The sequence below is a fragment of the Atheta coriaria genome, unplaced genomic scaffold (genome assembly GCF_025399875.1).
Source record: "Atheta coriaria isolate IRGN ID8LTWV9N9 unplaced genomic scaffold, Caltech_Dcor_3.1 hic_scaffold_2_pilon, whole genome shotgun sequence".
Taxonomy (NCBI): Eukaryota; Metazoa; Arthropoda; class Insecta; order Coleoptera; family Staphylinidae; genus Dalotia; species Dalotia coriaria.
The window spans coordinates 2252884-2276382 of NW_027045444.1; the positions used below are offsets into that span (position 1 = coordinate 2252884).

General features: G+C 32.0%; 1 protein-coding gene across 11 annotated transcripts in view; it reads left to right on the forward strand.

Moving 5' to 3' along the window:
* The window catches only part of LOC135803497 (zinc finger protein 135-like), a 77982-nt gene that overhangs the window by 42480 nt on the left and 12003 nt on the right, over positions 1 to 23499 (forward strand). For 8 of the 11 annotated variants that reach the window (XM_065317143.1, XM_065317148.1, XM_065317151.1 and 5 more), the window contains 2 exons: positions 7152 to 7377; positions 18718 to 18911. In XM_065317143.1, coding sequence (XP_065173215.1) covers positions 7152 to 7377; positions 18718 to 18911 — 420 coding nt within the window. The remainder of the gene's footprint in view (positions 1 to 7151; positions 7378 to 18717; positions 18912 to 23499) is intronic. The other 3 variants (XM_065317149.1, XM_065317150.1, XM_065317152.1) reach the window with 1 other exon arrangement.

Sequence of the window (23499 nt, forward strand, 5' to 3'; positions counted from 1 at the left end):
TTAAGTCAAGTTACTGAAGGTGTTCTATACGCTTTTGAATTGATTTCGTTCAATCGAGTATCTTGTATTGAGTATTCACCATCCCGGCAAAATGTTGACGCTAGGCGCGCCTTTTATTTATTCGCATCTGAAAGTGAGGTTAAGCTAACTTAAGTAAAGTTCTTCCTTATCTGCGCGCTATTTCATCGATTTTTCGCGTCCACGGCGATGCACCGGCGGGAAAAATGCGAAAAACCAAACGCGGCCCCGCAGAACAACAACAAGGCGAGCAGCAAAGAGAAGAGAAGAATGCGAATTGCGCGCTGACCTAAGCTCCATCGAACTCTCTTAGCAGCTAAAGAAGAAGAAGAGGAAGAAGCGGAGACTTCTTTCTTCTTTCTTCTGCTCAGCGCCTTCTAATGCGGAGAGCTATTATTAAAATTATTGAACACGGCGCGTACGCGCTACACAAGCGAGCAATAAATTATTTATTGCCAGAGTAAAATATTGTGCTCTGCCCGCCGGGTTATTATATTCAATATATTTTCATCAATGTGTGTGTGTGTGCCGAGTTCTTTCGGCTTTATTCGCGTCTAATTATTGTTCTTCTGCGCGTGCTGCGTCGAGTGCACAATGGCTCAATGCTACAGGAAAAAATCGCGTAATTTAAATGATGGCGCATGCAGAAAATACGATTTCTAACGGCCATTGGATGATTTTTTTGTGTGCAAATTCAAATGCAGGAATTTTTAGGTTAGGATAGAGTAAAGTACACGTGTTATACATCAAATTAAAGATAATTTCATTGGCTTCAATATGATATATTAATATCATAGATCGGATTATTATAACTTGTTTTATTTGATAATTAATAAACAAAATCAGTTTTTGTAAAAGAAAAAACTGGAAAAAGTTTACTCAAATTTATGTTCAGTTTAAAGTCATTTGCGCATAGAATATTTTATATTATTATACATCATTTTAAAGGTAATTTAATTGTTTATATGATAGTTATTGTTTCATTTAGATTTATTAATTATTTTAGGAATTATCAATAAAAACGTCAGTGATAGTGAATTTTATAGTAAAAGTTTTGACATTCATATTTAACTGCAATATTTTTTAGGTTATATTTAACGAAACTACATGTGTTATACATGGTTTGGTAGATAATTTAATTGGCTATCAAATACTTTTTACAGAATATAAATTCAATAATTATTTACAAAGTTATTAATCATAAAATCATAATTTTGCATTTTTCAACAAAATTAGTTACTATCAACTTTAAGCTTAAAATAAGGGTAGTTCTCAAAATGTTTGATAACACTACATTACACCAATTGATAGATAATTTAATCACCTTCCAAATGATGTCCAATTTTAATCTATATCTTAATTCTAACCCTAATTATCTCTCATTTTCCATAATTAAGACATTACTCCATTGATACACAATTTAAAAACACATTTAAACGCATTTATTTGCGTTTTAGAGGCATTTAGAAGCACTCAGTCGACAGCAGCTCACATCTGGTGAGCTTCGAGTGTGTTTAAGTAAGAAATAAAAATGCTCGCGAGCGCAGATCGCGAATTACACGCGGTTTACAAGCGACATGCGCGTAAAACTCGTGTAAAAAGCGATGATTTACGCGCAATGTTCGATCCGCTTTTAATTGCGCTGGAAATCGTTGTTTTCGTGCCTCTCGAGTGCCATGTTCGGCGAATGAATAGAAATCGTCATATTATATATTATATCGCGGATCGTTGTGGTAGCATTAAAAAATGAAACAAAATAATGTTGAATGCAGCCAGTCAAGCGCGTGTGTTGAACTTGCAGTTGAACTTGGAGTTTGTTTAAAAACTCGTTTCTTATATTTCTGCGCGCGCGTTTGCGATGTGTGTGTATGTGTGTAGGTCGCAAACCTTTACCTACCTCAAACCCACCTGAAAACAACTTGGAACTAGCGCAATTCCCGAGAAATCGTCAAGTTTTTATAGATTTTATACATTTTTTTAATATTTGTAGGATTTGTAAATTTAATTTTCGGTGCGTAATTTTTGAGGAATTTGAACACTCTGTATATCAAATTAAAGATAATTTAACTGGCTTTCAGTAGATGTAAAAGTTAGTTCTGGGCGTTATCACCAAGAATAGTTATCAACATTTTAAGTTAAAGAATCAGGTTTTGAAGATTTTAATGAAAAAAATTGTTACTTGCACTTTAATTGCAGTTTAAACTAATTTACACTAAATAATTTAACACACGTTATGCATCAGCAGAAAGCTACTTTAATTCTCTATATAACAGTAAAAAGATAATAAAAATTGAATTATCTAAACAAAAGTTATATGCAATTTAATTCTGCATAACAAAATTTTTTTTATAAAAATATTTCTTAAAAGTTTCAATTTTAACCTCAAATAAAAAGTACTTCCGAAGAATCTACAATAATATGTTATATATCATTTTAAAGATAATTTATTATACTATCACTCTGTGAAGAAATCACTCGTATATCACCATTACATCGGCAGTTATCGCTTGTTTAGTGCGACAACATATTTTCACACTAATTTATATCCAAACAAAGAAATACCTATAACTCTTGTTGTCGCGTTCGTCGTGTAAAGGTGGCAAAAAAATCTCGCTGTGATTAATCGTCTCTTAATTCGTCCCCTTAACAGTCGCCGTATCCAGTCGTCGATAAAGCGATAAATTTCCTTTTGCGCTCGCGCTCGTGAGTTATCGAACGCGCGACTAAATAAATAAAACGCAGCGCAGAGAAAGAAGCAGTAATGACGAAAAAAGTGCGCCGATAAAAATTCTCCAACGTACGCGATCGGAATCCGTCTTGTGAGAAGAGAAAAAAGCGGTTAGAGTAATGCGGCCGCAGCATCGCCATCATCATCATCATCATCGTCACCTGCGATCGAGAACTGGCCGCGAAAAAAACATGCCAGGCAAAGAATCGCACGTCATTAAAATGCTTTGCTGATTGATTCCATGTTTCCAGTAGTACATACGCTTTTTTTTTGTTGACGTGAAGGAAAACTCGAAATGGAATTTTTTAGTTTTTTTGAGGATTACATGAAAAGTACTTGGGGTAGCGATATGGGATAAAAACTATTGTAAAGCTAATTAAATTATCTTTAAAATGATGTATATACAGTATTTATGGCATAATGACAAATTTGTTTAATTTAGCTTTGAAGTTAAAAAATATTTTTTTAGTGAAAAAAAGATTTTTTTTATATAAATTGGAATAACTTTTTAAATATTATTATTTATAAAAATATAGAAGCAACATCTTATAGACTACTAAATTATCTATCTATGGATGTATCACAATATTTAATTGAACATTCCTAACTATATTTAATTAACAGTTAAACTTTAACAAAAAAAATCATGAAACGAATCTGTCTCCAAACATGTTTTTTCTTGACTTTTTTGTTTATAATTCCTAGAAATTTTACGCTACATGATAAATCCGTACATAAATTAAAACCCAATTAAATTCTCTGCAAAACCATATACAGGGTGTCTCATAAAAACGTAAATTTCTTTGATTAATTGACATTAATTCTTAGATTTGTATTTTGTCAAGAATGCGGCGCTAATTTGCGACTTGCGTGAACAAAATAAATAATAAATATTATAATGAAGTCATTCAGAATGCATTCGGTTTGCGTAAAAGTCGCGCACACTTGCGACTGTGGCGTTCTTTAATTAGGTCAAATTATTTCTATGATAATGAGCGAGCCAATGAACGCACTCGCTGCAATGCGATCGAAGCGCGTCGCATATCACATGCACGATGTACGCATTCCGAAAAATGCATTTTTAAAATTTTACTAGATAATTAACAAAAATACTTCATTAACAATACATTGAAAAGTATTTTGCTTGAAAATTTTTTGAAATATTTTGCTAAAATTTGATTTTGAAGCATTTTGAATAATATTTTTGAAACATCCTGTATATTAATTTATTGCTAATTAAATTATCTACCGAATCGTGTAAATACTGTTTTTGTATCTTGTACAAGTAAAAAGTTATTGCAGTTTAAAGTTAGAAGAACATTTGTTAAGACATCAAAATAAGAAATTTAGGTTTAGGATCAAATAATTGCTATTTACCAATAAGAAATATAAACAAATTATATATCAAACGAAAGCTAATTTAATTCTCTATCAAATAGTGTAACAACTAATACAATACATTAGTTTGTTTATCAGTTATTCGTAGATTTAATAGCAAAAAACTAAAATTTGTAATTAATTTGCTTTTTTGTAGTATAAATTCAGTTTAATTGATTTGTTTATAAACGTTTTTAAACATCCGGTATATCAAATGAAAGCCAATTAAATTTGCTATAAAACTTGATTAAAGACTGTTCTTATCAGTAGGTGGAACATTAAGATATTCCCTTGTAAACATGCCAATAATATATTTACCTAAAGTAAAAGTTTATAACAAATTTAAAGGCATGTATAAACAATATAAAACTACAATTTACATAAAAATAGAAACAGAATTTAATTATCTACAAACCACTGAAAGAATAATCCGAAAAACATGATTACTTTCCACGTTATTTACAAGTTTATAAAAAAATCAGACGAAATCTTTCTATTTTTGGTCTCAATGCATTCTTATGATATACACAGAGTTTTTTGCGAATTCGTGGCAAGGTCGTCTGGAAATATCACAGCACTGCATATTGCACGCTGCGCATGGCCAGCAGCGACGAGATAAATAAATAATAAAAAGAAACGCATGTTGATTCACCATACTCGTATGCATGTGCGCGTGCATTTATTTTTTTATCGCCGTTCGTTCATGGCTGGCGCGTTAAACGCGTCGTTTTATTGCGCGCAGAAAACAAAGTTTCAAGATCAGCGCGAGATAACTGCGGCGCAAGATAAACACGACCGTGACTGTCGCTTCTGCACCGATGACACTCACTTGCACTTGCCTGCACTTGAAATGCTTTTGTAACAAATAATTCCAGCGTGAAGCAGAGAGGAATTAATAGTAATTTTGGAAGATGCAAGTTTAAGATTAAATATTTATAGGTTAGGATTAATGCACAGAGATATACTGTATGTCATTTTGAAGGGAATTTAATTGGCTTTAAAATTTGTTATGTTAAGTTTTAGAGATTTTTTTATAAGAATTGATATATTTTGGCAGTGAATAATTAATACACCGTTTGATATATCGTTACGTAGTAAACGGTATATTAAAATATGACTAATTAACTATACTTTTGCAAGATTTCATATTAATATCTAACCAGGAAGTGTTTCTAATATGTGATTAAAATATAAATATATTTCAAATATTTTTTAATTTTAATATTAGAAAAAGTAATTTTACAGTATCATAATTAAATAACTAGTACGAATATCAATAAATTCTAGACGTTGTATGATAGTACGTTTAATTGTTTATTATTATAGCAAATTTCATTTTTCTAACTTATGCCAAACTACCCTTAAATTGCAATTGAAAATAAAATCACTTTTGAGTCAGTTTAATTTGTTAATCAACTTTAAACATTAATAACAAACAAACCATAATATATAAGAACAAAATCTTTTTATTAATATAAAGTATCACAAATTATTTACCATTCCACAAAATTTCAACCCTCTATCACTTTTGGAACTACCCTTAAATTTACTTTAAAATAAAAAACACATCTTGAAAAAATTCAACCTCATTTTTTAATAAAATTTCAACAAAAAATACAAAAATTTATTGGATATTCAAATGTTTGATCCACCGTATGGTGTCCAATGTTCATATGAATAAGCAGATGTTCTTGCACCCATTGAGGCATCAAGGGATATTCGATTTATTTTATGTGCGTACATTCTGTGCATTCATCGAGTGCAACAACAAAAAATTGCTTTTCTCGGTTACAAAATTGTGCTGCGTCGGTGTAGGTGCCCACAATCTCAATTAGAACGCTTCCCCATGCCTTCGACCCACCCACGCTTTCACTTTTTTCGATACCCAACGCGGCGCGAAGAAAATAAAACGAAAAATCAACAACACATGTGGTGTATGAAGCAATTATTTCACTTCCGGTATATTGCAATATGTTAATTTTTAATTTCTTCGTTTCTTCTTCAAACCGTCTGTTTGATTCTTTTTTTTTTTTTTTTCTTTGGCAGGTTTTTTGCTTTTTAAGCCCTTCGAAAGATTTGAAATGAAAGAATTGAAGACGTGCGCAAGAAGTGGAATTTTAATGAAAAGTTTTTCCAATTTATGTAAAGGTCCTTCGGGGTAGAAAGTAGAAAAGTTTAAAATCGCATAACGAGAATCAGCGCGGCCGCGCGCCGGATTGCTGAAGGTGAAATGAAATATTAAAACTGAAGCACATTATTTTAATAATGACGAATTAAAGAGACGGCGCGACGCGCTCCACGCCGTCCGAATTAAAATCGCGGGGGGTGGCAAAGAGTTGCGAGGTCACGATGAGCACCCCCTTGCAGGTAACTTTCAACTCTTTCCCGGAATTTATACTTTTTTATTCAACGCAAAACTGGTGAAAAATGATTTTGTTTGGTTTTTTATTTATAGAGCCAAAACTTTTAATTCTACGGGGTTGGTTTAAAAAGTGGGAAAAAGCCAATAAAATTATCTTTAATTTGATATTAATATTAATATTGTGAGATTTATAGAACTTGTTTAAATTGAGTGTAAAATTGGAAGTTTTTAAAATTTAAAATTTTTGAAAATTGATTTTTAGGTTTTAACTCACTGTAAGGTCCTTTAAAGTGGTGATAATAAAACGAAATTTTGTCAGTTCATAGAAAAATAGAGTATCTTCAAAATACCGTTTTAACTTTTTTAATATCATTTCCGGTTCTCAAGATATAGGCCTCCAGAACTAAAACTTCCGGTTTACTAAAAACAAATTTGATCAAAAATAACCTAACTAATAAAATACCGTTTAAATTTTTGTGATATCATACCCGGATGTCAAGTTATACTAATTTTAAATGTTCACTTCCGGTTTTGTAAAAAGTTACCTGCTGAATTATTAAAAACTCTACGATTTTACTATTGCACTACATACACAATATTCACCTCACACAACACTCATGTGACTACTTCCGGATTCTGACCGTTTTTTGTTTGCGTCTGTTGCAGATCTTTATGCAAAAGTCAGCAATGCACATGCACGCCCGAGACATCAGCGGCCGATCGGAAGTCAAGCCTCACCAATGCCAGCAATGCCTGAAGTCGTTCAGCAGCAATCATCAGCTAGTCCAGCACATCCGGGTGCACACCGGCGAGAAGCCTTACAAATGTTCCTACTGCGATCGCCGCTTCAAGCAGCTCAGCCACGTCCAGCAACACACAAGACTGCACACTGGTGAGCAAAACAAACAATTTTTATTCAACTTCAATTTAAGTAGTGTTATAGTTAAGATATAGTAACGAAATTAGGTAGAGATATAAACAGAGAGTCGTACTTTCCAATAATTTTTAAAAATTTAAAATATTTCAAAAACAATCTGAGACATATGAAGGTAAAGTTGGAAAGGCAAAGTTTTGCTAAAATTTGTTGAAAATTTTTTAATGTTTGTTAAAATATACTAAAAATATATGCATATTTATGAAATATGGAGAAAATATAGTATATTAAATGTACTTTATGAACAAGTTTACAGGGTGTTAGAATATTTAATATTTTCGGAGTTACAAGAAGTTAAACTTGGTACTTCATATTTTCTATGAGATAAATACCGATTTTTTGGTTTCGTTTTAAAACTTAAAAAAATATGATTAAACAAACACCCAGTATATTCATATTTGGCACAATTATAGGCAATCAAATGCTTAATTTGTATCCGATTTAAAATTTAGGATTTATAAGATCATAACAAAATTATCGCTTTTTAAAATTTGGTAAAAAAAAAAATAATTCATTGATTTTCCTAATAAAATAAGCAATAAAACAAATATTTACCAAAATTTTTAATCAAATTAAATACTAGGTGATAGGCAATTAAATTCTTTTTAATAACAGTTTGAATTTTTCAAAAATCCCTTCCAGAAGAAGTCTTATCCTTCTTTAAAGTTTGCACTCTTTGCATTCCATCATTCGTACTTTTTTAATCTCACTTTGGACTTTGCACTCACTATTTTCACGTTTTCTTTATCTCTGATTTCTTTCCGATTTGTCTGCTTTACTAATCATGCTCTAACCCTTCAATCCAAGGGCTTGTGCCCGCTGGGAATTTTTCTTCCCGGTGCGCAATTCGGGCGGAAAATCGACGTCCGTTTTATTATTCGCGACGTCGCCCCGACTATTAATATCAAACATAATCGAAAACTGCCGGCGCGTTTTTCACCCCTTTTTTCCGGCGGCCCTTTTTTTCCTTGGTATTCAAAAGGTGCAAACGGCACTTATTCACCCGCCACACATTAACCACTTTGCCGACACTTTTCGTCGGCGCCTTTTTTCCGCTGAATTTCACCAACGACGAAACGATTTTCCGCGGAAAAACCGCCGGAATGACGGCGGGTGTCATCGTCATTTTTCATAAAATTAACTTGTCGACGGGAAATACGTGTGAGGACTACAAATTGTTCTTTTTTTGAATAAAAATTGTGAGGTTCAGGAAAAAAAGTAAAAATTTGTTGTAATTTTTTTAGAAATTAAATTTTAGGTTATTTGTAATCAACCGATTTAATTAAAATTTTGCATATATATGAACAAATAGACGAAGTTTATTATGCAATTTACAGGGTGTTCCTAGAATTAAAATTGTGCAATTTATAAGCTGTCAAAGTTGACAGTAAAATTTTTTGTAGTTTTTATGACTCTTTTTTTAAATTAATTATAAACATACTGTATATATCAAATATTAACAATCTTAAACTTATGAATGATAAACAATTAGGTATATTTTCATTTACTTTTTAAAAATTTCAAAAATCTTATCAATTACCAGAGTTATTCGTCTTTGAAGTTACTCCAAAAAAAAAAAAACACATTCAAAGAAAATCAAAAAAAAATTATCCCCTTTAAAAACTCAACCCCTAAATATTTTTCTTCCTAAAACTTGGCCGACTTAAATCAAAGGGTTGATTTTCTTTTCATTTAAAACACATCAGTATTCTTTCACTGAATTTTATTAGATTATACGTCTCGCAACATTTTTTTTGCGCCCTCTTGCATAAATAATAAGGGCTGATGCGAAATTAATCTCGTTTTTCCGATTTTCTCGATCGCCGGACGCATTCGATATCCAGCATTCCGCGAAAGAAAATATTTCATTTGCGAGCCGCGCGATCGGAGGGTTTTTATTAAAATTTTATTAAAACGACGCAGTGAAATGAAATGCAAAACGTCGACAGGGGTGCGGGTGGTGGTGTAGTGTCCAAGGAAGCAATCAAAAGGATGACCAAAGACCACACCACCACTCTAGTATTATCGGTGTGTTGATATCATAAAGTTTTTGTGTGTTAGTGGATGCGCCGGGCGAGCAAACATCACGAGACATTAAGGGAGGGGTCAATAAGGAAATTAAAATTAAAAACAAAGAAAAATAAAGTACTAGGGTTGTTTTTTAGGAGTAGTAGAGGTCAGAGGAGGAAAATATAAATGTGAAGGATAATTAAAGTTTTTTTGCGAGTAAAACTATTTTTGAATTAAAAAGAATTATTTTATTCAATAGATAATATTATTAATTGTTAGTTTACCTAATTGACTATAAATTTATTATAGTTAACTTTTATTGTATCTTTTACGGTTTTGCTACAATTTTTATTTTAATAATTTTTGTTATTTTGAGAAATGCAAATCGTAAATATTTTTAGTTGCATATTTGATTGATGATATAAAGCGTAATTGTTATAATATTTTAATGTTGTAAACTTGTCTTAATAGGTAATTTAATTGGCTATAAACTATTTATAGTTAAATTATTTGGTAGTTATCACGGTTTGCTCACAATTTAAATTATAAAATCAGTATGCATTTATCAGAAATCCGGTTGGAGTTTTCATTTTTTTAAACTATAGTTGTCACTTTGATAACTAATAACTTGGGTAGTTTTTGACAAATTTATATTCTGAGACAAGTTATATATAGTTTGTTTAATTGTCAATCTTTAGTTTTTGTACAATATTTTTGTAACTATTATAGTTTAGTTAGAAAATTAAAAATATAAAAATAAAACAATAAGTGGTGTTTTAGGTTATTTTTTGTGACAAACAGATGAAGGTTAGTTTTATAATCTTAGTCACTGTGTTAGGAGTATGAGTACTTTGAATATGAAGCACTAAATCGATTGCTAACTCTGTGCTAAAAAGGGTATAAAAATTAGGGAGTAGAAAAAGGGTGCAATCTGAATTAGGGGTCATCACGACTCTACTTCTATCTATTTCCCTACTATAGTCATCTTCTACTATTTTTATATTCTCAGTTTTTACTCTGATTTATTATTAGAAATCAAAATTCTAATTTTTTCAAAATTTTTAGTTTTTTTAATTTAAAATTTTTTAAATTTTTTGATTTCCAATTATTTTTGAACACATGGGGGCATTAAGCGTATATCGACTCGTACAGGGGATGATAGTGAGTTGCGATGTCGATGAACTCCCCCTATCTTCGGTTTGGAAACAATGCCCCACTGAAAACCACCCCCGCGGCCGCGCTCACTGCCCCTCGGACACAACATGCGCCCGGCTGCACGGCTGCATACTCAACAACGCCGGAATGACCTCATCTCATTCAAACGTTTATTTATTGATTAGTAATCAGTTCAATTTATTAAAAGTAAAGAGTCCTAGGCAGAAATATATAGTAATTGCAATTATTTTTAGTGTTCTAGGAGTTAGTAAAATTAGAGAAATTGTGATGAAGAGAATTTTGTGATTTTTTTCTTTAAAGTTGAATTTCACTAGGTTATAATAGTTGGATTTAAGTGAAATTAGGAACAGGGGTAGATATTTAGTGATAGTTTATATTGACGTTTACAGAATATAATTTGATATAAAATTACGTATTTTATAAGCAATCAAAAGTGACATTAATTTTTGCAGTCAAAAATTTTAATTTTTTTTTAAATTTATTTTTAACAAACTAATAATTATTGAATTTATCTATATTTAATAAGATGTATAGACAATTAGACGATCTTTCATCTACATTTTAAACATTTGAAAAATATTCACTAGTTCAAAAGTTATTCATTCTCAAAGTCACAACATAAAAAATTTCAACTACTTCTATATTTATGTCCATAATTCCAATGAAAAAACTCAATAAAAACCAAAATAAAAGGGTTAAATGTAAATTAATGAAATAGTAAATTGATGCGCATGTTAGTCATCATCCAGTCAATAAAAAACCACCTTAGTGTTGATACCCAACCCAGCAAACAAGAAAAGGTAGACGCAGACATTAAATTACCCAAAGAAAACATCTGCTACAAACCGTGTGCTCAGAAAAAGGGTTAAAAACCTCATCGTTTGTAAATCATTGATAACTAGCACAAACACACATTCAACACAAAGATATCCATAGATTATTACACTCTAGATATTTATCACGCACACTTTATTTGCTTTTTTATTATCGTGTTGATACTTTTTGTGTTTTTCGGCGATTTTATCTAAACTTTTCGGCGGAAACGAACCGCGACGAAATGGGGCGCCAAGCGTGAAATTATCGGATAATTGACACCTCCGTGTAAGATTCTACAACCGTTAGTAAAGCCCAAAAGGGTGAAAAAGTGATGAAACCATGAATTAAATTTTTACACCAAAAAATCATCAAAATAAAGAAAAATAATGAATTGTGGTGTGATGTGAATTGCATTGCAAACGTATACGTTGCGAATTTATACGTGTGCATCCCCTTGACGTTTGGGGGTTGTGCACATGCGAATTCCGACGGGGTTCGTACATAGTACATAGGCTCTGTTGGTTAGGCGCCGCCTCCGTGAGCACATGCTCCACATATACTCCCCTTTGCGTGTGTGAAGTGTGCAATGTGCAGTGGTCGGTTATCGAGGGGGGATGCACATACGTTGCACCCTTGCGGGGGTGGCTGAAGGTGGCGGGGAGCATGTGTGGGGCGACAACGCGACAAATCGATGAAACGGTGAATACGTTCGCGCAAAAATAGCTGCACACTCGTATTCGCATTTGCACAATATTATATTATGTTACATAACCTAAAATGTTATGAGGGTGATGGATTCAGAGGTATTATAACCTCAAATGATGAAATTTGTTAGAGGTGGAATGGATGATTGATTGAATGGGTTTTTGAATGCTTGTATTTCGGGTGGTTTTTGAGATATTTGTGATGTGATAAGTGATAAGGGTAGTTTGGTTAATTGGCTATAAAATTGTTATAGTTCATTTTTGTTGTAACTTTTATGGTTTGGGCGTTATTTAGAATTTAATTTTTTTTGTCATGTTATGAGTTGAGAAATGTTTCCAATTGAAAGTTTAACTTTAAATGGCGGTATAAAGCGTAATAATTATGATATTTACAGTTTGAAAACAGATACTTATTGATTAATTTATTGTTTATAAATTTATTATAGTTAAATATTTTGATAGCTATGCTAGTTTAGCCACAATTTTGAATGTAAAATTAGAATACATTTTTGAAATGTCAGCTAATTGATTCCTATTCATCAAAATATTGTTATAACTTTGACGACTTGTCACATGCGTAATTTTTAAGATATTTGCAATTGGAAAAAAGCAGCTTATAGTTTAATTAATTGTTAATAATTTATTTTAGTACAATATTTTTATACCTTTGAGGGTTTAGTCCGAAAATTAAAAATAAAATTAAAAGATTTGTTGAATTAGTTTAACAATCAAAAATTATTATTTTAACTTTAGATTAACTAAATGTATAGTAATTTTTAATATATTTTAAATTGTTAAAAAGCATGTCATATCAAATTTAACTGGCTTTAAATTTGTATATAAAAATATTTTCGTATCTATTATAGTTTTATTACAATTTAAGAAATAATACTAAAAAACATATTTCATCAATTTAACTTCTGAAAATTTGCGATTTTTAACTAAAATATAAGTTTTCTTATCAAAATCTGTTGATATACCTTAAAATGTTTGCATAAACCAAGCAACACATCGCCATACTCGTCTCGGCCGGCGTGTTTGACCGCGTAGACACGAATAAAAAGCTTTTATTGCCAATTAAACGTGGATTATAAATATGGTCGTCGGAATTTGTGCCTCTATGTAATGCTATATAATACCACCATGCTCCGCACACCCCATAACCTCCATCATCATCTCACACAACATACCATGTGTCCAAAACATAATTTTTTTTTATTTTTCCGAAAAAAAATTAACAAAAAAAACAAAAAATAAAAAAATTAAAAGAAAAAAGAATTTAATAAATATTTAAACACACTGTATGTACGCATACACCTTTATAGTTTTTATGTCGCTTTATATCGCATCGTTTAATTTTGTTTTCTGTTTATTTCTTCATTTTTCAAATGCGGACTCGTCCTGCGCGCTGGCCGGTCGCTTCCTTTTGCAGGGAGTTGGATTTTTTGCGCTGCCGCCGGGCGAAATTACAAATTTTACGATCACTTACACCAGACGCGAGGACAATATTTTTTACTCACTGAAGAAGCCCTGAAGATGTGTGTGTGCGCGCGCGCTAATGTCGTACGTTATAAAAGTTGTAAAATGTTATTTAACACTCGGCGCAGCGTCATGCGAGATTAAAACTGGCGATGTCGCCGGCGATTTCGTCTAATGCTCAAGACGGATTTATTTTCACGGTGGAGGATGGACACTGCTGTATCGGTAATGCAAATCGGCGATCGTAAATGTTTTAGTTTGGTCACAAAATTTGTTTGCAATCGGTTAATCAACGCGAAAATGTGTAAAGGGTTCTAAAAAATAGGGAATCTTTAAAGTTGGAACTTTGACGGCTTGTACCAAGCGTAATTTTTAAGATATTTAAAATTTTATAATGATATTATATTGACAATTTAATTTTCTATAATTCTATTTTAATTAAAAATTGATGTATCTTGGATGGTTTAGACAGAATTTTGAATTTAAAAAGAATTGATTTTGAAAGCTATTATTTTGCATACCTAACTTTAAAGTTTTGTAATTAATGCAGTTTTTAAAATACCAAATCAGTCTTAAGGTGAAAGTATAGACAATTTAATATACAATAAATTGTTTATAATACATATTTGCCGTATTATATAAGACTAATGAGTTATTGCGGTTTTAAGAAAAGTTGTTTGTTTTTACTGCACTGATTGAGTAGAAATAATCTATTTAGATAGTACACTTTAAACTCACGTACACGACGTACTTTTTCTAATATTTGAATGATTTAAACAGTTATTAATAGAACGTCTAATTGGCAATAAAAATATTATAATAAAGTTTTTACGTATCTATAACCGTTTGGACGTAATAAAGAAAATAAAAATTTATGTTTTTTTTACATAATTACTAATTATAAAAACATATTTTTTTTAAATTCCCAATATCATAAAAACAATAGCAGCTACGAAAAATACTATTAAAATAAGTTACAGGCAATTAAATAAACTATACGTTGCTCTTTACAAAATGTCAATATCTTGAAACCTACCCCTTTTGTGCGCATTCAAAGTGGACACAATCGAAATCAACCAAATGTTGCCCCACACAATGTTTTTGTTTGTTGCATTGAAATTTAAATTGTTAATCGCAGCTCTAACAAATTACAGCAACTGCTGTCCGCTCGCTGGGCAGTTGGTCGGCCGCGTGCGCCACCCGCGTGCTTTTCTTTTGATCGCTCGACGCTCGGCGTTTTTTGTGATCGCGTGGGCGCGAGCGTAAAAATATGCGTAACACGAAAGGGTTGTAGCTTTCGATGTTCGGGTGGATGTCACGGCCCACCGACGCAAAGGTGCGTCCGACGTAAGAGAGGAGGAAATAAATAAATTCGATTCGAGCCGCGAGCCATATGCAAATCGGGCAACCGACTCGACTTCAATTCGAAAACGCAGCAACCCTTTCGCCGCGCTCACAATGGGGCAATAAAAATCGATGCGGATATATATCAAAGTCAACGCAAGACACACCAACGACGAAAAGTTACGAATGCGAGTTTTATCGGCGTGGAAAACGGTTGAATCGCTTAGGAAATAGGTTATGTAAGCGCATTTTTACGTGGAATATGTTACATCAACTTTGGGGGCGGATAACTCGAGAACCTTTAAAGATATTAACATGCGGAAAATTTCATGTGATAGATAATTTAATTATTTATAATTGGAACTAGCTAAACTAATTGTTTAGTTTGTAGTTTATTATTTATAATTATTTAAACATTTTGTTGCAAAATTTAGGTTTTAAGAACAAAAAATTTTAATCTTAAATTGCATGATAACCATTAACGATAGGTAAATATTTTATTAAAATAAATTTATAGCCAATTAATTGCACTATTAACTAACGTTCATACTTTGTAGATATCTTCAGAATTGCGGTTTATACAAGGTTTTAAAGTTTAGTATCGTTTTGAAGCAATTACTTTAAAACTAAAAATTAAATATTTTTTCAAACGCAGATAACGCACTATTTATTAGCAATACCAAAATATTGTACTATAATAAACTTATAGAGTATTAAATTATCTTTATATCTGTGTATTTAATTTTAATATTTTATCGAAATTGAACTTTTTACATTAAAAAATACAAATTATTTTGTTGTACAAATAAATTTTCATTGCAAATATTGTTTAAACTAATAATGATACAATAAAATTTTATTAAAATAAATTAAAGATAATTTAATTTTCTACATAATAAACTTTACGGATTAAAGATATCTCAAAAATTACCCTAGATATCACGTGAAACAAGTTTATTTCAATACAATTTTTAATTTTCGAACTCAATCAAGTAAGAAATTATATTTCCTACGTGAAAAACGCCTCCAAAATTAAAACCATTTGCGGTGACGACATGTGGCTTGCTTGCTTGCTTGTTTTTCAATGCATGCGTGGATTTCTCAGCTCACTGTTTGCGTTTATCGACGAATCGAATCGATGCCGCGGCGCTAATAAGCGTTCCACGAAGACAATTACTTTGCGTACGCTCATCGCGCGCGGTACGCACCTTTCGCGGGCCGAAAAACGAAAAAGAAACACAAAACACATATTCAGAGCTCAAGATGTTGTACGTTGTGTGTGATGTGTGTTGGCTTGCTGCCGTTAACCACCCACAAGCCGGCGAGCACGCCACACACCTGTCCTCCGCTTCGCTTTTTATTCCCTTTCGAATGATTAAAGGCACTTTTACAACGTTTCAATGTTTCAATTCAAGCGGGCCAGGGATAAAAAGAAGACAATGTACGGTGCAGTTAATCATGATGTGTATCATGCGCGTTTTTTTTCGGAAATGCGGAATAGGGAGGGTCGAAATGCAAAAAAAATGCAAAATGTGAGCTAAACGATGCAAAACGTTACAAAACGGTGCAAAATTTACGAAATACATAATTACAGGTTTATATAATTAAGTATTGGGTATCATAAAGCTAGAATTGGTGGTTAAATTAAGGATTTTTATGCAAAAACGTAAAAATTGCAAATTAAAAGTTTAAAAAAATAATCAAGTTTAACATCGAATAATTAATGAACTGTTAAAGATAAAAACTTGAAATTGTTAGCATATTAAAAATACATTAATTGTTCATAATTCTGTGATGTTTTATAAAGATTTAAGAAAAACTACTATTTTTTATTGATTTTTAAAATTTGTATTGCAAAAAATTATGAAAGTTGGTTTAAAAGTGTTTTGTAAGAAATACGTCAATTTTGAAACTCAATAACTTTTGATTGAAAAGAAGTACAGGAACGAGGTTAGGTTTATATGAAAGACAATTTTATTGGCTTTATAGTTGTGTTTTTGTATTTAATTAACTATTTAATTTGAATTTTTTATGAATTTTTAAAGAAAAAGTTGCATAATTTCATATTTTAAGATATCAAGAAAACAGAAAAAGTTTAAACCCAATTTAAGTTACTTTATAATAAAAATACCACATTTTATGACTATAACAATTTTATAGAGTATTATATTTTTCATTATATACACTTAAAACATTTGTAATATTCATATAACTATAAAAGTTATCAACGTTTAAAATTGACTTTACAAATTTTTTACAAAATTTTTTTTCTCTTAGTTTAAATTATCATAATAAATAATAAAATATTGTTTGAAATAAATTAGTTTTATGTTAAAAAATATGATTCCATATAACTTGATTTTTTTCACTGAAATCCATTAATTTTTTGCTTAGTTTTCAACCCGTTCTTCTTTGTTTCTCATATTTTTCATTTCCTAGCAAAAGCAAAGGATTAAAAATGCGTGATTTATGAATCGTGCCCATTCCGCCACTAAATTTTCATACGGCCCTATATAGCTATAACCATCGCAGTGATTTTTTGTTCTTCGTCGTCGTGTTTTTTTTCTTCGTTTGCGTGGCCTTTTCCTCGCGTGTTTCGCTTCGCGCGCCTCATTTAATGCTTAATTCTTATTTAACGAGCTTTTCCCAGTTTTCCACTGCATTTCTTTCTCGTTTTCCATCAGTGTACACTGTATATTATCCAGCGTTCGGTTGTGTTTCATTTTTTCGCTCATTTTTCTTTCCGCTGACCAATGAGAAGCGAGACATGCGAATGCGCCGACAAATTACGGTTTTTTCTGCTGCGCAATCATGTAATCAGCGCGTTGGTGTGTGTGCGCGGCTGGAAACCGATCGTTTTCTTGCGTAATTTGCATAAGCATTGTTTTTAATGCTTATTTTCCTGTTTTCACTCATCGTCGAACTTTATTCCATCGATTTTATAAGTGCAGTGATGAAGGTTTTATGAGAGTTTATTACAATGACTTTGAATGCACGCACAGGGGGTAGTTTAGTAGGTATTGAATAGTTTAAAAAATAAATGTATAGTTTATTTAATTGGCTATAAATTATTTTAATAGAAATTTTTGATAACGGTAATAATTTAGAAAATATTTGAGTTTTTAAAATATTTGCAGAAATTAAAAATTTAAAGTTGTAAAAATGTATTAACATTTTTAAAAGCAAAAAAATACGGTTTTATTTAAGTTAAGCATAAAAACTAGTAAATATTCTAATAAATAATTAAATTATCTATTAAATGCACTTAATTTTGTGCCTTTATCTCCAAGGGTTTTGAATTGATCAGCCCTTAAACATGACAGAATATTTTGAATACAATTTGGCTGGATTAGTTGTAACAATAGTTTTAAACGTTCATAAATTGTTTAAATATTACTCAAATACAAATAACAAAATATCAATTTAAAGGCAATTAAATTGTTTAAATAATATATGATTCTCAACGTTGTATCCTTAACGGTTTCTATGTTATCGGCTATCAAACTTGATATATAATAATTGACAGTATAATTTGCAACAGCAATTTTAAACATCAATAAATTGTTTAAATATTACTCGAAATCATACAAAAAAACTACCAAACTAAAGACAAATAAATTATCTATCAAACCAACTTTTGTCTCTTATTCTATCTCTAACGGTTTATGAGTTATTCACATGTAAACTTACCTAAATTTGATGCATCGTTTAAATCCACTGTTATCTCTTATGTGACCACAATTAATCTTGTAAATTCCTTGTTTTCTAGGTGAACGTCCATACAAATGTCACCTTCCCGACTGCGGGCGGGCGTTCATCCAACTGTCGAACCTGCAGCAGCACCTGCGAAATCACGACGCCCAGGTGGAGCGCGCCAAAAACCGCCCGTTCCACTGCAACATCTGCGGCAAAGGCTTCGCCACCGAATCCAGTCTGCGCACCCACACGTCGAAAGTAAGCCATGTATGTCAATACACTAGTTCTGACTCCACTCTGGAGTCATCCTAAGTTTTTCTTCTTCATTTCGCACGCAATCACTGCGTGCGCCATTTGCTATCATTTAGTTATGATTAATTCCAACATGTTTTGTTTCATCGACAGGTTACTATATGATTTATTTATGATTTCAGAGATTCTATGATATTGTTGTTTATTTGACATGTTTATTAGTAGATATGATGATGTGATGGGTTGATATGATGCGAGTGTGTGGTGGAAATAGAAGTGACGTGAGAAATTGTTGCGCGGTTAATTTTTAATGCGCTGCCGGCTGGGAAAAGGCGGAAAAGTCACGGTAATTGTTGACGGTGGTTTGTTTTTCATACGCAAGCCACATACGGGGTATTTTTCGGATTGGATTTTTCTTTAGAGCGGAAAAACGACGAACAAATGGTGTTTTTCACATCGCGAGTTTTAATTATTCAGTTTTGTGATCAATTATTCAGAGTCAAGAAAAAGTAGTATTCAGGGCATAAAGTTATAACAATTATATATCATTAGAAAGCTAGTGAAATAAGCTTTAATTTGATATGATTTGTTATAGCAAATAATTTTTTAAAAGTGATTTATGAGGCATTAAATTTAACTTTTCAAAATAAGTGCTTAAATTGTAATAGTTTACTAAAACTTGAATAACTATTACAATAATTATTTAATTACATTTGTTTATACGCAAAACAATAGCTATTTAAATTATCTATCATATAGTTTTTGAATTTTTAAATTCCAACACCCCTAACCCATATTAAACTACCCCTAAAATATCTGTTTACAAAAAAATGCAACTTTTTTATTTTTGCTAAATTTGTCCAAAGTTTAACTGCAAATATTTCATGTTTAAGTAATTTTTCTTGAAAATCCCTTAAGCGCAATCGATAGAACCGCTAAAGAGCTATTTAACGCCGCATGAATTATAAATCTAAGCAAAGGATTACGGCGGCGGCGGGCAGAAAAAAGGCAATTTTCCCGCTTGCGCGCGCGTCTCGATTGCATCCATCGCGAGCACTTAAAAGATTTTTCGATTAGAAAAACCACCTGAGCCATTCCAACCCCTTCGTCTTCTTTTATTTTTTTGTCTTTAACTTCAACCCTTTTTCTTTCACCCACACTGCAAAGTCGGTCATAAATTTTCCACGATTACCCATCATATTTCGTTTTTCTCATCTGTTTTCACATTTTCACGAAATTCATATTTTTCCACCGTCGTCGTGTGGAAAAGGGTTGAAAGACAGAAAGAAAGTCTTCTTCGCGCATTATGCATTCATTCGTTAATGTATTCGGGGATTTGAGTTCGTATTTTTGAATTTTCTTAAGATTTTCTCCGTGGGGGTGGTTTGGGGGTGGCGTTCGTGCCATGGTTTTTCTTGATTAATAAAAACATGCGTGCGCCGCGAACATTAAAAATGATCGCATGCTAAGGCACATTCAGTCGCCGCCGCGGCCATGTGGAGCACGCGGGCCCCGGGGTGCGGTAACAAATCAACCCCTTTCTTTCCGCGAGCCGCGGCAGGTCTAATATCGAGCCCTTATTTCTTCCGCCAACGCCACAACCATCGTACGTTTGCTTTGCTACTTTTCCTGCGCTTTTCACATCACATGAATTTGCATTCTTTTTTCGCTCGCTGCTTTGTGAAAAACCATTCAGGCCCTATCTGCTGAAACATGCGGATGTAAAATTTAATAGGCTATTATATTTGCAAAGATTAAAAATGTTTTTATTAGTTTATTTAGGATTATGAACATTTTTTTTTAAAAATTCGAAATTTTATTTTGAAAATTTTCTTGTTTTTTGTTACTATTTTTGGGATAACTTCTAAAATATTCATTGAAATTTAAAAATTCTTTCATAAAATGATTAAGAATTAAATTTTCTATAAAATACATAAAATATTTTATTAAAATTAAATTGGTACATAACCTTAAAATGTAGTTAAAGTTGTTTAAAAAAATTTCTGTTAGAAAAAAATTATATTTTAGAAAATTGCTTATAATTATTCAAATAATTAACATAATCATATTCTGTTTTCACTAACTGGTAAAAAATTAAATTCTACATTAAATGCAACTTTTACATAGTTAGAATTCAATTTCCAAAGTACTTTAAACTGACCTCAAAATCAAAAATTATTTTTTCTTTATTTTCTCACATTTTCACATTTTTAAGCGTTAAAAACTGATCGTGATAATACCGTTGATTACGTGCCGGTACCCCAATCTAGAAAATGAGCGTGTTTATCGTGAGACAAGCGCTAAAAATTACCAACCCCGTAATTTTTTCGTCATAATCGTTCGTTAATTAAAGCGGCGAGTTTTTTTCCTCGCCGTCTTGCGCTTCCCTATCGTTTAATGCATTTTTCACCCTCTCAGGAAGCACGGCTGCCGCTGCGCCTGATTCACCTCAGCGTTTAGCTTGCAACCCTTACAGAAAAACCCTCTTACTAAACAGGGAGCAGCGATGCCCTCGTTTTCGCACCTTATTACGGGCGAAAAGAAAACGAGAAGGTTTTTCTTGCGAATGTAGATGTGCAGATGTGCCACTTTGCTTGTTTTCTTGTTTTCTTGTCGCTGGAGCAATCAACGTTTTTAATTAACGCGAAAAACGGCTAATTAACTTATTTTTCTTCAAGATGACACAAAATTTTAAGCAAAAAATGAAAAATTTAGTTTTTGCCGTTTAAATATGATAAAAATTAGAATATTTTGATAAGGGTTGTTTTAGGGGGTAGTTTATGAAGTCCTTTATTGATAAGTCTAGGAAATATTTTGGTATAATTATTATATCAATAATTATTTTGTAATTAAAAAAATTGAATTTTTGATAAAGTAAATTTGAGTTATTCACGAAAACTGCCCTTGAATAGGGGTAAAAATTGATCTAGAATTTTTATATAGACATAATATCATAGCCAATAAGTTGTACTTCAAATTGAAGCTTACCGCATACAAATTGGTTAATAAGTTTAAAAGTTATTCATGTTTAAAATTGAGTATAAAAGTGAATCAATAAATTTCCAATTTTTTTCTATTATTAAAGTTTGAGGTTAAATTTCACCATGAAAAAATATGTCAAATACAACAAAACTTTACTAGAATATTGAACATTTATTAAACTTTAAAGTTTGCTAAGAAAAACCTTTAATCTATTTTAACCCCTATTTTTTGCAGTTTTCTAAAAAATGTGAAAATTGAACATATTTATATCAAAAAAATTTTAAAATATTAATTTCACTATCAACAACATTTCATAAAAAAACAAAATTATCCCTAATTATACACAATACTTAAATCTACCCTTAAAAATTTTTTGCGTAAAAATCCACCTATTCATTTACCAATAGTCGAGGTGCAAATTAAAAGTACATTCTGATTGGATTTCTGTTGACCACTGGTCGTCGTTTCCACCCTTTTAGATTTTTTTCCCCAGACTGGCATTTTTTTCCAACCCCTCATTCGCCGCGCGCGTATGTACACATAGCCTAGCCTCAGAGGCACCCTCACGCAAAGGGCGTTTTTCTGCGCGAATCGGGAAAAACGCGTTTTTTCCGCGCCGTGGGAAAAAAGTACACGTCGCACCAAAGTGGGGGTGGCACAGGCGTGTCGGTGACGCATGAGCAACCCCCGACGACCAGAGTCCAATCCAGACGGAAAAGAAAGACGAAAAAAACACGCAAAAGCAGAAAAAACGAACCAACGAGCTCGTTTCGCACAGTGAACACATAAATTCACACATATATACCTAATATGTATGTATGTAACGCCCTTTTGTGTGATTTGTTAACTTAGAACGCAAAAAATCGACGAATAAGACTTTATCATGATCGCACATATGCGTTGAGATTTGTTTCGCAAAGTTTCGCGTTTTGCATACGAAATGAACAGTTTGCGCGCGAGATGCGAGGATAAAAACAAATATTATATGCGTGGGTGTGTGTGCAGAAGGGCGTAGGGCTAACGAGGGGTTCGTTTTGTTGCGCTTTGTTGCGCGCGATGAATTGCACGTTGCAAACGACCGGATGGAGCGCTTGTTTACTTGCAAGTACTCGAAAAGTAATAAAAGTAATGAATGCATTACAATCGCCAATTTTTGGGTAATACCTGTAAGCCATGTTTACATTCTTAACCCAAAAATTCTAAAATTATAAAAGTTTTTATCCCGGATTAAAATTTTTAAATTTTTTATTGAATTGAGGTTATGTTCAGTTATAACGTGAGAACTGACACACCTGTGTAAATTGTTGGCCGCGCCTTTTTCTTTTTCGATCTTCTAGGCGCTCTCCCAACGCCCCCGCGAATTTCTCTTTGGTAGAGATTAAAAATTGAATGCATTAACTCGGTTACATTTAAAATATCACAGAATAAAAGAAAGAAAGTTTGTTTTTGATGCAAAAGAAAATCTTAAATTAATTTTGAGTAAATCTTGGAAAACTTTCAAGTTTTTAACGTCTAAGCTTTTTTCTCTTTGGGAGTTAAAGCCTTCAAAGCTAACCAACCGCCACAACAGACGAGAAACCAACAAAATCAAACGAAAAAAAATTAAGAAGTATATAAAAGG